At 37.4% G+C, this 16,545-nt stretch overlaps 1 protein-coding gene across 6 annotated transcripts in view; it reads right to left on the bottom strand.

Moving 5' to 3' along the window:
• Positions 1 to 3,679: 3,679 nt before the first annotated feature.
• DAG1 (dystroglycan 1) overlaps positions 3,680 to 16,545 on the bottom strand; it is a 74,098-nt gene continuing 61,232 nt past the window's right edge. For all 6 annotated transcript variants that reach the window (XM_032210104.1, XM_032210105.1, XM_032210107.1 and 3 more), the window contains one exon: positions 3,680 to 8,629. In XM_032210104.1, the coding sequence (XP_032065995.1) occupies positions 6,248 to 8,629 (2,382 nt within the window). In that variant the 3' untranslated portion in view covers positions 3,680 to 6,247. The remainder of the gene's footprint in view (positions 8,630 to 16,545) is intronic.

The raw sequence follows: 16,545 nt of genomic DNA, 5'->3' as shown, positions 1-16,545 counted from the left end.
GAGGAAGTTTTGGTTAAATATTGATTTCCTTTCTCTATGAATTGTATATTTCCCATTCTTTGGCCAGGGTTTTCACAAATAGAATTATTTCATCAAGGATGTTCATTCTTTGATATTCCATTTAATACTGGAAACACTGGCTTGTCTTGCCCAGTAGGATAAGGATAACCAGGGTATAGAAATGATAAATACTTTTTACTGTGTTTACTGACTTAAAACACTTAAAACACAGTAACATTTACTGATAAGGATAAAAAATTTGATACATACCACTATCAGATTATTAAATTAACCAGAATAAGATACTTCCCATATGCTTTAATTAACGTAAGAAAATTAATTAAAGGATATTTTAAATAAATATTTATATTTATCTGTTTAATAATTCTTGAAATAATTAGTGCAAATAAAGATTGTTTGTAAATGTAAATACCTAAAATTCTTTATCTTCTTTATCTCAGTTTTAATATAAACAGGTGTTTCAAAATCCAAATGGGTTTATGGAAATGAAACATTAAAACATTAAAACTGGATATTGCTTCATCATTCATATACGTAAATATTTGGATGAATTATATTAACCCCTTTAGGGTATTTTAAACAGGTTGACAAGATTATTAAACATGCTCTTTCCCTATTTACTATATCTGAAGTATAGCTTCCATATGATGGGAGAGAAGGGACATTTATCACTGGGCATACCTGTAATCCAAACGATTTAATTTACGAAATCTTTGCAGTTCAGGACCAACAATAAAGGTCTTTCCAATATCTTGGCAGGGGCCTTAGTTCCTTTTTATGCAAAATTCATTTATATTTTCAGTATTAGGCACTGTCAGACATATAGGGAAGATGCTGGGATTCCCCAGTGAAAGACTTTAAGATACTCTTAGTTTGAGAATTTCAAGTCAATTCTTTTCTTACCTACCTTTCCTCCCACCTCTTAAAATTTATTTTGCTTTCATGGCTAAAGGGGTATTAATACTTCATTTTATTGCTACCCAAGTTTTTAAAATGAAATATTTCAGAAAGAATTTGGATTGTGGTGGAAAGGCAATATATTCCATTAAAAGATAATCTGATTACATGATTTGGACGCTATATGTCTACCCATATTTGGATATATGCAGGAACTTTTGAATTAAAGAGCTGGAGGCCCTGTCAAGCTTTTTCACAATATAGGTAGTCCTCTACTTATGACCACAGTTGAGTCTGAAATTTCCACTGTTAAGCAACAAAGTGAATTTTGCGACATTTTACCATTTTTCTTCCCAGTTGTATCATTGCAGTTGTTAATAATACGGTTGTTAAATGAACCTGGCTTCCCATTGACTTTGCTTGTCAGAAAGTTGCAAGAATTCATTAGGTGACCTTGGGGCTCTTCAACTGCCATACATATATGCTAATTGCCACGCATTTGAATTTTCATCAGGTGACCATGGGGATGCTGCAATGGTCATAACTGTGAGAAACGATCATGTCACTTTTTTCAATGCCTTTGTAACTTTTGTTTACTAAACAAATGAATTGTTTCTCGAGGACTTTTTGTCTTATAGAGGGGGAAACCAATAGTTAAAAAAGAATACAAAGTATATTCTTACTCCTTTAAAAGTGAGATAAACAGAAGGTGTAATCATGTTCCTATTTACTTAGAAATTAGTTTGCCTGCATTAAATGGGGCTTCCGGTGTGCTAAGTAAGCATAGAATTGTGCCTTAGGGATACCGAAAGAATGTTAATATGAACTTTAGTCTTCCTGACTAAAGCAAATATAAATACATGAATTATGAATGCATATAGGATTATCCCCCAATTAGATATTTATCAATTTTGAAGCCTATGCAAAAGTATTACAGCATAGAATTAATAGGAATGCATAACTAGTTAAAGAAAGTATTAAATCTGGAATCAGTGAAGATATATCAGAGATATGTAAAGTATGGTCAAGGTTCAATTTTATAATCTTTCTGTCATCCCTCTGACCTACAATCTCCAAACGAACAATAAAACTTGTTTCTAGTCACAGAGGAAAAGCATACTCCCCTAATGAAAGTGAAATTACAACCATCTATTAAAAACAGCCTACTCTGCGTTAGAGATACAGCTTTTGAAAGGACCAGCAACTTTCACAAAATCGTCAATGTAGCAAAGTGAATATAATTTTCTTTGATAAATTGTTCTTACTGAATCAAAATTATCTCCAGTGCCCTCTAAAGAGAGGAAGAGATCACCTAAACTGATTCCATGAGCTCCTGTTCCCGCTCCCCAATCTATTCTTGCTGGTTGAGGAATCTCACACCATAACAATGGTAGAACTGGTGTTTGAGGAAACCTAGAGAATAGTAGGAGTCATAGTCCTTGGTTGTTGGGTTATTGCTTTAGAGATATTTCCTTACCCAAACACAGAAAGAAAATGACCAAGGGCAGTGGGTGTGTGTGTGTGTGCATGTGCAGAAGCAATTTCCTTCTTGTGAGAATGTGGCAGAAAACATTGGAAATCTACCTTCCTTCTTTTTTTTTCCTTCCTCTCTCCTTCCCTTCCTAGTAGGCATGCAAGGGGCTGCTACTGGATGGAGGGAGCAGGGTATTGCGAGACTGATTGGGAAACTGTCACAGAATTTTAAAAATAAAGATTTAATTATGCTATAATGCTTTTCATATTTAAAACAGGTCTTTGAGGTTACCTTGAGTGTTAGGAGGATGAATCATGCTTGTGGAGCATTTTCATGGACAGTGTACATTGATAATACTAAAAATCTGATATTTGTAATTAACATGGAGAATCCCACCCTAGGATCCCAACCATTAGAGCCGAGGTGGCGCAGTGGTTAAATGCAGCACTGCAGGCTACTTCAGCTGACTACAGTTCTGCAGTTCGGCTGTTCAAATCTCACTGGCTCCGGGTTGACTCAGCCTTCCATCCTTCCGAGATGGGTAAAATGAGGACCCAGATTGTTGTTGGGGGCAATATGCTGACTCTGTAAACCGCTTAGAGAGGGCTGAAAGCCCTATGAAGCGGTATATAAGTCTAACTGCTATTGCTATTGCATTCAGAAAATATTCCAGAAATCTCTGCTGTGGCAGCTTCTTTACTGAGAATTTGAATTTAAAGAATAGCATGGAAACTTTAGGAGTACTAAATTTCTCATTGGTCAAAAGGTGGAAGGAGCAGGCAGAACTAAAGCATGTTCATGGCCTCTAAATTTTTTTAATTCCTTTACGTTGTTTCTTCCAAGGTCCTGTGCAACCCTATGATTTTATGACATGATTTACAATTGTGTTTGAAGAGTCCTTACTTTCCTTAATATAATTTGAAGTTTTGTTATTGTATTCTCCTTATCACCTTTGATCCTTAAATTTCCTGCACTCACTGAAGATTTAAGGCAGCTGCAAAATTTGTTAAGCTATTCCCCATCTCATGGCAACTTCGTGTGTTGGTTGAAACTCTCAGTCTCTACCAGCCCCACCTTTAGGAAGGCTTTTGAAATCAACACTAAAAATACCTGGAATTCCTTAAAGAATACCACAACATTCTCTCACAGCCATCACTGTGCAACAGAGCACTCAAACAATCTGGGATCATTCTGCTGAATTTTATGCAACACCTCTATCAGATATTTTTCAACTATTGTGTGCTGAGAATCCTGTGGATCCAATGGAAGAGCTCTATAACTTCTGAGTTTATAGTAAAGTACACTGGTTTATTTAGTTGATATGTTTCTTTACATAATGCAGAAAACACATTTTAAAATAATTATATAAGGACATAAAAACACATCAGTGGTTGGTGAACACTTTTTAATACAAGATTTTCTCCCACCATTACAGTGTCTAGTGGCATAAACAAACAGCACTGGTGCTTAGGGGAAACCAGCTGATGAGAATGCCATTGTTATTATTCTGTTCACTGCCCCTTCGCCTCCAGTTTCTATGGTGACAGGTAGGCCCAGGCCTGAAATTGTTTGCGCTTGCGCATGACCAGTAATAAAGTGGTATCAGTTGCTAGGGACAACGGCACTGTTTGGAAGGCCCTTCAAGCTTGCAGCATTTAGGCTTAGGAGGCTGTGTGTGTTGATAAAAGTGGGGGACATCTTGAAATGTGGGCCAGCCAGTAAAGATGTTGGCATCAAACTGGTAACTCGGGGAGCAGGGAGGAGCAGCTTACTAACTTACTTCCAAAGTGCATCTGTCCAAATGCACTTTGCCTTACCTGACGCCACTTAATGATCTACCTTGACCTCTTTTGGGTGGGAAAAAGTGTTCCAGAGCCTGCCTTTATTTTAGAGCAAGCACAGGACAATATTCAAGCATCAGGGATTGGGCGGGGGAGGGGGCACTTAAAGAAACTTTCTAGGGCAAATCTATACTGTCACCCTCACTTCAACACATCTCGGCCTCTTGGAGTGGAGACACAGGTCTATGGGGGAGAGCAAAATTAACATTTATTTTCAGGTTTTAAATTCTGTTCGCATATTTCAAGAGAGGTTTGATGAAAAATACCACCGTAACAAGTTCAGAGGTGAAGGTCATTTTAGCCATTCATCCACTAGCATGTTAACTGGCCATGTCAGCACACAAAAAATACTTTGCAAAACAGTCAATATGGCTTAGAAGTGTCTGCTTTGTGTGCAAAGTCAGCCAGAGGCTGCCCAGCCCCCAGCCAGGGGATGGACTCATTATTGCAAAAGGTTTCTCCTCCCTCTCGTGTACCCAAAATAGTTTCAAAGGACAAAAAAATATATATATCCATGCGTAAAATGATTTTGTCTAAAGAAAAAAAGCTGGGAGCAAGCCTGGGAGTAGCTCCAACTTCCCAGAAGGAAGTTCAGTGTTTTTTTTTAAAGGCAAGAAACCGAGACATGGCTCTAATATTTAAAACAATGACTATGAAAGACCAAAAAAAAAAAAAAAAAAAGGAAAAAAAGGAAAAAGGAAAAAAGGGAAAAAAAAAGCAACATGAGCTAGCATCAGACCCAGTGAATTGATACTAAGAAGCTAAGCTCATACAAACTGCTGGCAGCATTACCACTATTAATTATTTTTTATAATTAATAAAATTTGACGCTGTATCAAAAATTTAGTAAAAAAATTAGAGCTGAGAGTTCATTGATGTTTATTAAGAACTGCTTCTGGCATCTGTTATTACTTTTGCCATACGTCAGGCCTGCTCTACTGCATCTGTATGCAATAGAAAACAGGGAGGGAGTGAGCTGGGACAACCAGAACGGTGGGTGGGTGGGTGGGTGGGGGACAAGGGGCTGTTCCAATACTGTGGGCCCAAAAGGCGTTCATATAAGGAAACCGCATTGCACCCCGTAAAAATATTGCATCTTCACCAAAATACCTCAAGAGTGTTTCAAAAGCCAAAGTATACCTTCCAGATGGAAAAATCTCAGTGCAGCACCATGACCCTTCGCAGTCTACAGATACCACTGTCGGGCCTCCACTTCCCAAAAGGCAGCAACATTACTCCATAATTCTGCTTTTTGATAATGGCAAAGGTACTTCAAGCTCCATTGTTAAAGATATTTGTGCCATCTGTCAAGCAACAGCAGGCTAGAGAAACAAGAGCGCTACAGTTTGCAGAAAGGACCCCGGGTGATGACTGAACTGTATAATATGTGAAAAAATAGGATTCCTTTGATAAAAAAAGATGGTTCCTCAGCCTGATTGGCCTTGGAAACACCCTTTGAGCCTATTTGTAGTAAAGCACTTCCCTCCTTTCTCAAATCTATACAGATACGTTTCGGTAACAGTAATTAAGTGTAAAAACTTAATATTGGTTTCATAAAGTCCTTTGAATTTAATTCTTAGGCTATGTTTCATGTTATGCCCTGTAGCTAGACACACGTGAATAGAAAAGACAGTACAGTTAGTTTTAAAGGCAAACAGCAGAGACCGACCCAGTGTGCCACCCCTAGTGCTGCCTGCGTGTCCAGTCTCCCTTTGCACAAAATGCTTTGAGACGCCTGCTGTCAGAAATATTTTGAGCCAAGAAGGTTTTTTTTCTCTCTCTATGAATAAACAAAACATAAGCTGTTAGGCAAAAATAAAATCAGTGTTCCAAAAGTTCCACAAGCACTCTGGTTTTGCAAATGCACTCGGAGAGGGGCCTGCTGGGATCAGGCAATGTTTTGAGATTCTGAATGTTGGTTTTCTGGTTGGCAACAGATCTGCAGGCCACTGATCCCGATAGATAACACTGGTGTGGAACTAAAGGCTCCATCTCCATGGGTGTCTCTGGTTCATTAAGGAGGGACATAAGGAGGTGGAGACCTGTATGGGGTCATGTTCTTCGGGCGGGAACCTTTACCCTCCATGGGTGTTGTGAAAGGAGGGGGAGGCTGATAGGGAGGGGCGTTAGGGTCTTCATCCCGCAAAGGTGTATACTCTCCTATGACATCCTGGTTCAGTGGGGTTGTTTCTGGCATGTTTTGATTTGGATACTCAGGGGGAGGGAGAGGAGCCTTTTCTTCCTGCAGAATCAATGGCATGCTCGAGGAAGGGGGAGGCTTGGAGTCATCCAGCTCATCTGCAAAGATTATTGGTACTCCTTTCTTGATAAAGGTGGCCTGGTCTTCTATAGTGAGCTTGCCTTTTCTCTTTTTGCGATAACAAATCATAGCAATAATGCCAGCTATAAGCAAAATGGCTGCCACCACTACTGCAGGAATTACGGTGTGCAGGTAAACATCGTCTTCACTTGTCTTTTCCGGAGCTCGTTGAACAATTTCTGTGGGACGTACAGTTGTAGGGAACCCATCTTTAGTCACAGGAATAAACTGAATATGTTTGCAGCTACCAGCACCAACTACAGAAATATCGATGGGCTTAAATTCTGGTTCTAGAGTATTTGAAAAAACTGTGCTTGGAACTCCAGATTCATCAGAAATCTTTCTACTCAAGATGAGAATCTTTTCTTTGGGGCATGGATCCAAAGGCAGAGTATTATTTGTCCATTCAACTAAAATAGAACCTTTGCCAATATTCTCTAAGGTAATAGTACTACTGTTTCTATCACCAAGAGCAAATGCCAACTTCTTCACCAACACAATTTTTTTATTTATGTCATTGGCTACTGTATTATGGTCTCCATGGAATCTGGCCTTAAATTTAACTGGAGGTATCTCATCATCTTCAAGAGTGTGGACAAATATTTCAAAAGCATCCACCGCTGAAAGGCCACCTTTGTCTGTAGCATGCATAAAAAACTCATGCCTGCCTTCATGGGTGTGATTAGGTAATCCATACATTAGTTGACTAGTGCTATTGAACTGCACCCAGGAGCTTTCTTCCAATGCTTTCTCATTTTCCAGTTTCATGGTCAGTTGTAGTTTATCAGTGGTAGTATCTTCTTTGTCATAGAAAGTGTCAGAAGGTATTTTGAGCTCAAAGTATGTGCCTACCCATGCATCTACCCTGTCAATATGGTTTTTCAACACCGGTGGATCATTGGGCACACGGGGAAGTCCAACTGCAGTAGTGCGCAAACGAGTTGGTGGTGAAACTGTTTTTTCAACAAGGCTTGGTTTAGTAGTCCGAGGAGGCTTTGGAGGTCGAGGAGTTTTTGAAGGTCTTGGTCTTCGTGTTGTTCCTGTATCAGTTGTTGAGGGTGTTGATACTTTTGGAGTTGTTCCTTTGGGTTTCTTTGTTGTGGGAGGTGTAACAACGGCAGTAGCTTCTCCCTGCCCAGGCATTGTTGGTCGAATCTGGCCAGAAGTAATAGTACCTACTTCTACTGTTCTGGTTGGCTGAGCTGGGACAAGAGTTGGGGTCTGAATAATAGGACCTCTTGTTCTAATAGTAACTGTGGGTTTCTTAGGCAATGGTATAGGCTCTCTTACTGGAGGTGCTGTTGTTTCAGTAGGAGGTGCAATAGCTGGAGAAGTTGGTGTTGGAACAATTCTACTTGGTGGTTCTTGGGGAGCAGATGTTGGAGGTCCAACAGCAGTCACAGGCGTTGGTGTAGCATTAATCTGCCGTCTTATTCTCTTTGGAAGATTAGGTTTCTTGTTTGCAATGTGCCAACCAACCACAGGGTAACCAAGATGAGCAGACATTGTGCCTTCCTTAGCTGGAGATTCAACATTACTTATGTTGGGAACACTGTTTTGACTCAGAGAACAACCCAGTTTCCATGATAGCAAGGCTCCATTTTCCACCACCTTCTTAGCATTCCCTGGTCCAGCCATGAAGGCTGACATGTCAAAGAGTCTATTATTTACAACAGGAACTAATTTCATGTTATAAAGTTCCACTTCTGAGAAGGTTTTCATTCTGTTCAAAAGTTCAATCCTCTGCTTTGGTGTCATTTTTGTTAAGTCAGCATCCAAAATTACAGTCAAGATGGTGACTGGTTCCTCAGCGCTACACACAAATGGCGATGCTTCATTCACATCTTGTAAAGCCACCCGTACTGACTGAGGTTCATTATGATCTTCAGGATGCACTTCGATTGAAAAGACATTGGTGGTTTGGGGCACATAGCTTCCATTAGATACCAGATGCACTGCAGTCACTGAGATATAATGAATGCCTTTATCTGTTTCAAGTGGGAGACCTTCCAAGGTTCTGCTCTCAGGTTCCCAGTGCAACCAAGAAGGCAAGGATTCTTTTCCAGCTTCAGCAATCTATTAAAATGAAAAAAAAAAAGTGACAGCTACATTATTTTTTAGAAAGCAATAATGCAAAAAATGCAAAACACATTTTAGAAATTCTCCTAATAGGCAGCTACTGAAGGAAAATATGGACACTGTTGAAAAGCTACAGGAAACTGAAATTTTGTATCTCCCCATATGCCCAAGACTATGAAATTTTCTGGCTTACTATGAATTAATTCTTACTAGAAAAAAAAAAAAGGCTAAACAAATATAGAAGCTTCTTATTTAGTTTGCTAATATGTGAGCTGGGATCTCTGGTTTCTTTTTACCAAATTGTGAGGCCTTCTGAGTTTGGTTTTCAGTAGGGAACCTCCTCTGCTTCATACATCTTTGTAAACAGACCATTGTATGTTTTTGTAGTTTGTTTAGCATGTTTTACAGTTCTAAAATATTTTTATTATTTTTACTTGTAATGTGTTTTGAATTGCAAGCAGCCTAGAGTCATTGACTGAGATGGGTAGCTGTAGAAATTGAATATTGAATGAATGAATGAAAGAAAAAGAAAGAAAGAAAGAAATTATTACCATTTGAGTGAGAATGGCTGAGTTGCAAGAATGCAACTTTTTATAGCAAACCAAGAATACATAAAATATCTGAAAACCATTAGAAGCGGTTCCTTATGACTGCTTAGTTGCCTGTATTGAGTAAAAGTCCTCTACTAAAGATTAATCTTTGTATAGTTGAAAATAAATGAATTGAGAGAAAAAGGAATATTATCTTTCATAAAGGATTAGGAAAAATCATCCAAACGCTTAGTTTTAAACTTTCATGGGCTTATTTGGGAGACTGGGTTAACATCACAGTTTAATACATTCCTAGCCCACATAATTAAGCGAACTCTTGAAGGATAAGGTTCTTTTTGATTTGGCAGTTTCTTAAAACAAAGTTTTAAACCTGACTCTGCAGCAAGAGTCCTCTTGTAAAAGTAATAAATAATGAAGGAATCTGGGCTGGCAGTACAATGGCTCAGAAGTTAAGATGCTGGGCTTGTCGGGGCAGACTTGGGTGTTGCACAATGGGGTTAAGGGTACATCTTCACCTAGCTCCTGCCCATCTAGCAGTTTGAAAGTATGCAAATGTGGGTAGATAAAATAGGTACCATTTTAGTGGGGAGGAAACAGCCCACCATGACATCATGCTGGCCACATGACCACAGAAACGTCTTCCGACAGCGCTGTCTTACATCAATTGGAGAGAAGCGCTGCTCCCTATAATTGACAATGACTAGCAGAGTAAAATCCACAGGGACTCCTTGTCTTCCTTTCATACTGTACTGACTGAAAATATGTGGACACACAACTGATAATAGACCAGAATCTAAGTAATGACTGTGCGGCATAGAAATTTGAGAATTTAAGGATAGTTTATTTATTGTTCATTTCCTAACACCATCTACACATGTATTCAAAAGCATCAAAACATTCATATTTCAAGTGAATTATTTATTCCATTTCTATCCCACCATGATCCAAGTGAATTTCAGCTTTTTAAAATTACCCAGTTTTGCAGCAATAATAAAATACAAAAGGCTCTGCTGTCTTTGTCAAGTAGACAAAAACAATTTTAAAAATGGCAGTACAATTAAAGCATTGAAACTGAAATTAAATTTCAGTTTTAAGCATTGAAATTAAATGTTTTAACTTTTCTTGTAGATATCCATATTCTCTCAGACTTTAGGCTTGGGAGGTTAATTGTTGGGTTTATTTCATTCTAATCCTATGATTAGAAGTGGAATATTTTTAGACTATAGAATTTTTGTGTTTTGTTTGACTTTGATTGTTGCGATTTTTGTCTTGTTGGCTGCCTTTAGTTATATACATTGTAACATATGTATAAAACTATACACATATATTTTTGGCACTGCCACCTTCTAGCATATTCAGCCATTTTCACCAGGGCAACCTTGAATAGGAAACAGATAGTTCCAGCACAAAGAAACATATTATCTGGGTGCTATGTATTATATAGGAATGCCTGAAATAGGCATTTGAAGGGATAAAACAGAGTTGGGCCTATTTTAAAATATCAGTAATTTTGCTGATCCAAATTAGTTCCAGAAGGAATAATTCAGACTTTAATTTCTTGTTGCTTTTAAAGTAACAGCAGATAAAAACAAAAAACAAAAGGAACAAAATACAAAAATACATATAGCTTTCTTTGTTCTTTTATGGGAGCAGTCATAAGTTGAGGACTACCTGTAATAGGTTTTTACAGATATTTGTTCTCTATCAATCAATATATGTGCAAATGTTGAGGGCTGAGTGGCATAAAGAGTATCAATGGATCTTCAAGTATGAAATATACCACAAAAGATGATAATTAGAATTTATTGGGCTCCATTACTTCAGTATAGGAAAGGATTGTCCAGGACACCATTCTGTTGGGGATATAATAAAGACAATGTGTCTTTAAAACATATGTTTTACAATGTCCTATACTTACTAAAAGAAAGTAGTAGACTAGTAAGGGATTCTGCATCCTCTTACTATAGCTAAAAAACTGATACTACAATATTGGAAAGATGAATGTATGGCCTAGTTGCTGAATGGATTGAAGACACTCACATAATGAAATATGGGACTCATTTCTACAAAATATAACAACCTTAAACAAAAGAATATATTGTGACTACATAGTCTATATTTTAATTTTTTCTGTTGTATTTTTTCATTTATATTTTAAGCGCTTGATATGTATTCTTTTAAAAAAAATAATTCAGACACTTTATTTTCATTCTTTGGAGAGCTTAACCGCAATAGCTATAAATTTCAAAGTACTGCAGTCACCATCATTTGCATTTTAGGTCTGAATATTTTTTTCCTAGCCTTTCCTATGGTAGAAGTAACTTTTATCATGGTGAATATGAAAATGATTAATTCTAAGAGTACTAGGACTAAAATGAGTGCCTACTCAATATCCTCCAGCCTAATTTAGGAATGAAAGAGCATAACATAAGCAAAAATAGCACTTCAATATTCAGAAGACTCTAATGAGAGTTCACGTCTCGTTTTTTTCTTTTTTCTTTTCAATTTCACTGTTCCATTTTCTCCAAAGAGAAGTGGCTTAAGCTCTTTTCAACTCTTATAACTCTAAAAGAAAAGTTTAACTCATGCTATTTAGAACTACAATCCCTGAAATATTGGTCTGCATAAGGTCACTTTAAAAACCTTCAAATGCACAATTCAAGGAGGAAAATAAAATTATGTTTATATACATTATTTCTTTGTAGAAAGTGAAAATGTCTGGCAACCTCATTTATCCTGCAGCTGATTTGACTAACTTTTGTTTAATTGTTCAGAGCATTATAAACAAGATGGCTGTTTTTACAAACATTTATAAACTGTAGTAAAATGAAATGTGTGTAAATGTATGATTAGCATCATGGATTCAGCTTATTGTTCCACTGATTTCACTTCACATGTCTCTGAGTTGCCCTTCAAAAATTAAGATTCTTTAGAAACACTCCACAATGAAATGAAAAGACGAGAGGAATAGCTTTTCTCTGAAATCTTATCATAAGTCTATAATCAATTCTCCAGTAATACATAGTTACATTCAATACATACAGTGCATTGTAACTGGTTACTGTTTATCTTCTTGCTAAATACACTGTCAGTGTTACTAACAGACAGACAAGAGCTGCCAAATTTCCCATAAAGTTACCTTCCAGCAATCTTGTACTCTGTAGCAGACACCCACCTGCTGCAACCACCTGCCCACACTCCGTAGTACACATGCATGCACCAGACTACAGCACCCACAACATGATGGCCACAGTCGCCTGCACACTCTCTTAGACCGCTGAAGCACCTCTCTGCATTCACTGGCCTGCCGACCTGCTTGTGAATCGCCTAGACTTCCTGCTGGATTCCCACCACCTTTGCTTGTTGGATGTCAACAGCAAGTTCCAAGTCAGAATCCTATGATGGCAATGGGGACTGCCAGGATTGCTGTCACTAAGTGGGGAGGTCACATGGCACCACCACTTTACCACCACTTAGCAACAGAAAATCAGGTCCCAACTCCCATTGTTAAGTGAGGACTGTACCCAGATTTTCATATTGGTGAATCTAAAGATTAATTCTTAAATAGAAGTCTTTAGGCAATTCTAGGTTTGCTTAAAGCTCAGGGATATTATTGCAAGTTCCATTGCAGGAAGAGACGCTAAAGGATATCAGTATAGGAAGTCTTCAACTTATGACCACAATTGAGCCAAAACTTTATGTTGCTAAGTGAAACATTTGTTAAATGAGTTTTACTTGCCACTGTTGCTAAGTGAATCATTACAATTGTTAAGTTAGTTACAGGGTTGCTAAGTGAATCTGGCTTCCTTACTGACTTTGCTTTCAGAAGGTTGCAAAAAGTGATTCCATGATCCAGGGACACTGCAACCATCATGAATATGAATCGGTTGCCAAGCATTTGAATTTTGGTCACGTGACCACTGCGATGCTGCAATGGTCCTAAGTCACTTTTTCAATGCCATTGTAACTTTGGGCAGTCACTAAATGAACTGTTGTAAGTCGAGGACTACCTGTATTGCCATCTGTTGGGGATTTACAACACTGGACTGGAGGCATTGTTTTTCAATCAGGTAATCAAGAGTGGAGTTCAATTTATAGATTTTTTTTAAAAAAAAACCTCATATCTGCAAATGGGAAAAATGTGATATTTAACAATTAGACTACTTGACATCTCATTACCTCACTGCTATTATACAAAATATGTGCAATATATCATACACTATATTGCCAAAAGTATTCGCTCACCTGCCTTTACTTGCATATGAACTTATATTGGCTCCCAATAGAAGTTCAGGTGCAATTCAAGTTTCCTGGTTTAAAGCTTTAGATACCATAGAACCGAGCTACTTGCAGGACTACCTGCTCCCCTCAACCTCTGCCTGCCCCATGCATTCCCATATGGACTTGCCCCATGCTCCAGACCTCTGCTGACTGATGTCTAAGGGATGTTGTTACAAATTCTCTACCCAATACTCATATTAATACAGAACAGATAAATGAAAATCAGTCTGATAAAATCCAGACTAACTATATTTAGCACAAAGACCGCCTCCTGCCGATTACCTCCCTTCGACCGATTAGATCGCACAGATTAGGCCTCCTCCGAGTTCCATCCACCAGTCAGTGCCGACTGGCGACTACGCGGAGGAGAGCCTTCTCAGTAGCAGCTCCGACCATTTGGAATGATCTCCCCGTGGAGATTCGCACCCTCACCACCGTCCAGACCTTCCGCACAGCCCTTAGGATCTGGCTATCCCGTCAGGCCTGGGGATAAGATTCTAATTTGCCCCACCCGAATGTTGAATGAAAGCTGTGTTTTATTGTTTTATTTTTATTTATGCACTGTCTTGTGTTTTTGTTTTGCACCCCCCTTCCCATGTATTGTAAGCCGCCCTGAGTCCCCTCAGGGAAAAGGGCGGCCTATAAATCATAATAAACTAAACTAAACTAAAAAAAAGAATAATGAAAAAAGTCATTAATTTGGAGAAGTCACGTTATAACTCATATGTATCTGTAGGATAATAAAAATGAATGAAGCATGGAGTAGACTAAGGAAATATCTAGCCACATTATGGGCACTAATGCAGTGTCAGTGACTCAACAATGAATCCAAAGGGGGAAAAAATACTAACAGCAATTCAGTCGGGAAGACATAATCACAAGTTAAATACTGTAAGTTCATAGGTGAGTAAAGGCAGGTGAGTGAATACTTTTGGCAATATAGTGTATATCATGTAAATAAAATGGACCCCAAATTCTTAATTCAAGAAGAAAGCTACTAAGTCTAGCAGTCTCTGATAACACTCATTCTGCACTGTATGGGCTGTTTAATGAATGTCATAAATTAGTTTACTAAATAAAATTTCTCCTCTATCTTCCCAATGATCATTTGTAATGTAGAAATTTATAGAGTGCTGCTTTGAGATAAAAAATCAAATTCCTGATAATGTGTAATCTTATATTTAATTAGAATTCAGCTCACATGAAAGGTTCATCTTTTATTTAGAAAAAGTAAGATTACAGTTAAAAAGTAGTTAAGAAATGAACAGCCTTTAAGACATAGCAAATGTTGAAAATATGGATATTAAAAGTTTGTGTATAAAACATTCTGACAGGTTTGGCTGAAGTCATGTGTTTTATGATAGTACTGAACATGCCGCTAATCTCTATTAGCATTCTATGTAATAATAAATACATTTTAATTATACCAGAAAATGCAGCAAAAAACAAACAAACAATCCTCAAATATGTTCACAGATCCAGTGTTGTTTCTACACTGAATTGCTAACTTATTTTTCCCCAAATACATCCCTCTGGAAGTTCCACCATACCATGAAATGTTGAGTAAGAAAAATATGATGGGCCCTCCAAACATATCTGGTACTGTTTCACAGCAAAGATCACATGAAATAAATATCTGCAGATTATTAGAGGAAATGTATTTTTCCCCCAGCATAACAAACAGCTGAATAATCTCCATATTCCTATGTCTGGGAAAAGTATATCTTTAAGATGAATGCTTTCACAGAAGATAAGAAAATTTCTTAATTTTGTATAAAAACACCATCCTTCTAAACATAGTTTAGCATTTTAGATCTTGAGTGTTCTGTAGTGAAGGTTCATATTTAACAATATAAAACCTATCTTTATTTTGCTACATGGCAAAAACATACAGAGGAACAACCTAATGCTTGCTATTCTGGAACAAGTTAATTTTTGCTATATTTTCTAAGCATGAAGACTATATGTAAGAGTAGCAGAAGAATTTAGTTTTGGGTGTGCTGAAAAGGAATGTACTGAACACACATATCAGCTAAGTGTTTGGTGTTGTTCAAATTGATCTGTAATCAAACTGCCTTTAGCAAAACCCTTAAATATAAGACAGAGCATAATTCAAACACTTTGGCTACAGATTTTCCACATGCTACAAGAGCTAAGTTTTTATTTAGTTCTTTCTTTCTACGTGTGGATTATTTGAAAGGTAAGATTACAATCTTATGTATGCTTGTTTGAAAACAAACTTTAATGCGGGAATTCATTTCCAAGTCTATGTTCAAAGGCTGAGTCTGAAATAACAATCTGGAATTTTCCAGAAGCAAGGCATACTAGCTACCAGGTAGAACTCCATCCCCCCTCCAACAAAGTAATTGCCCATGCAGCTTAGCAAGCAAAATAAAAGATGTCTAATTAGAGAATTAAAAACATTGCTGAGTGGTCAGAGGTAGCTCATGAAATAGAAATAAAAGATGAGCCATCTGGGTTCAATGGACAACCCTGGGGAGTACATGCCAGCACATCCTGGATTTTAGATTCTTTCAATAAGAAATACTATAAAGATTGGCTTTTTTAATTCTTCACATCTGAAGTCAGGTATCTCAGCAATCCTCTTCCCAAATAGTTCTCAGATACATCAATAATTGGCCCTTAAACAACAGTACTGCATACTTTTTAAATATACATTTTAATAGATTTGTGTTCTCCAAAATATTCTTCTGTTAGAGAGATAAATTTTTCAGGAAAGTATTTAATAACTTTAAAAAAAAAGTCTGAATTCCTTGTACACTGCTATTTTTCTGATTTCCCATCACATTCCACTGTTACAATCTGCCTTTCCTAATATTCCTGAAAAGTCATTGTGAGCTCATGGGCCAGGTAGATATTACCTTCCAAAGTTCAGTGCATGGAAACTGTTCCATTTTTTAAAAAAAGTTAAATTCTATATAAAATTTTGATTTGAAAACAATATTTTTAAAAACATATTTATCCAAAATAGTTTATACTTATACTTTATATTTATCCCAAATACTGTGTGTTTGTGTATGTGTTGTGTGTGTAAGCACAGAAATACTTCAACCACATCCT

Source organism: Thamnophis elegans, chromosome 2, assembly GCF_009769535.1.
Source record: "Thamnophis elegans isolate rThaEle1 chromosome 2, rThaEle1.pri, whole genome shotgun sequence".
In the NCBI taxonomy this organism is placed as follows: Eukaryota; Metazoa; Chordata; class Lepidosauria; order Squamata; family Colubridae; genus Thamnophis; species Thamnophis elegans.
Note: the sequence above shows the minus strand (reverse complement) of the source record. Positions and strands in the feature narration are given on the sequence as shown.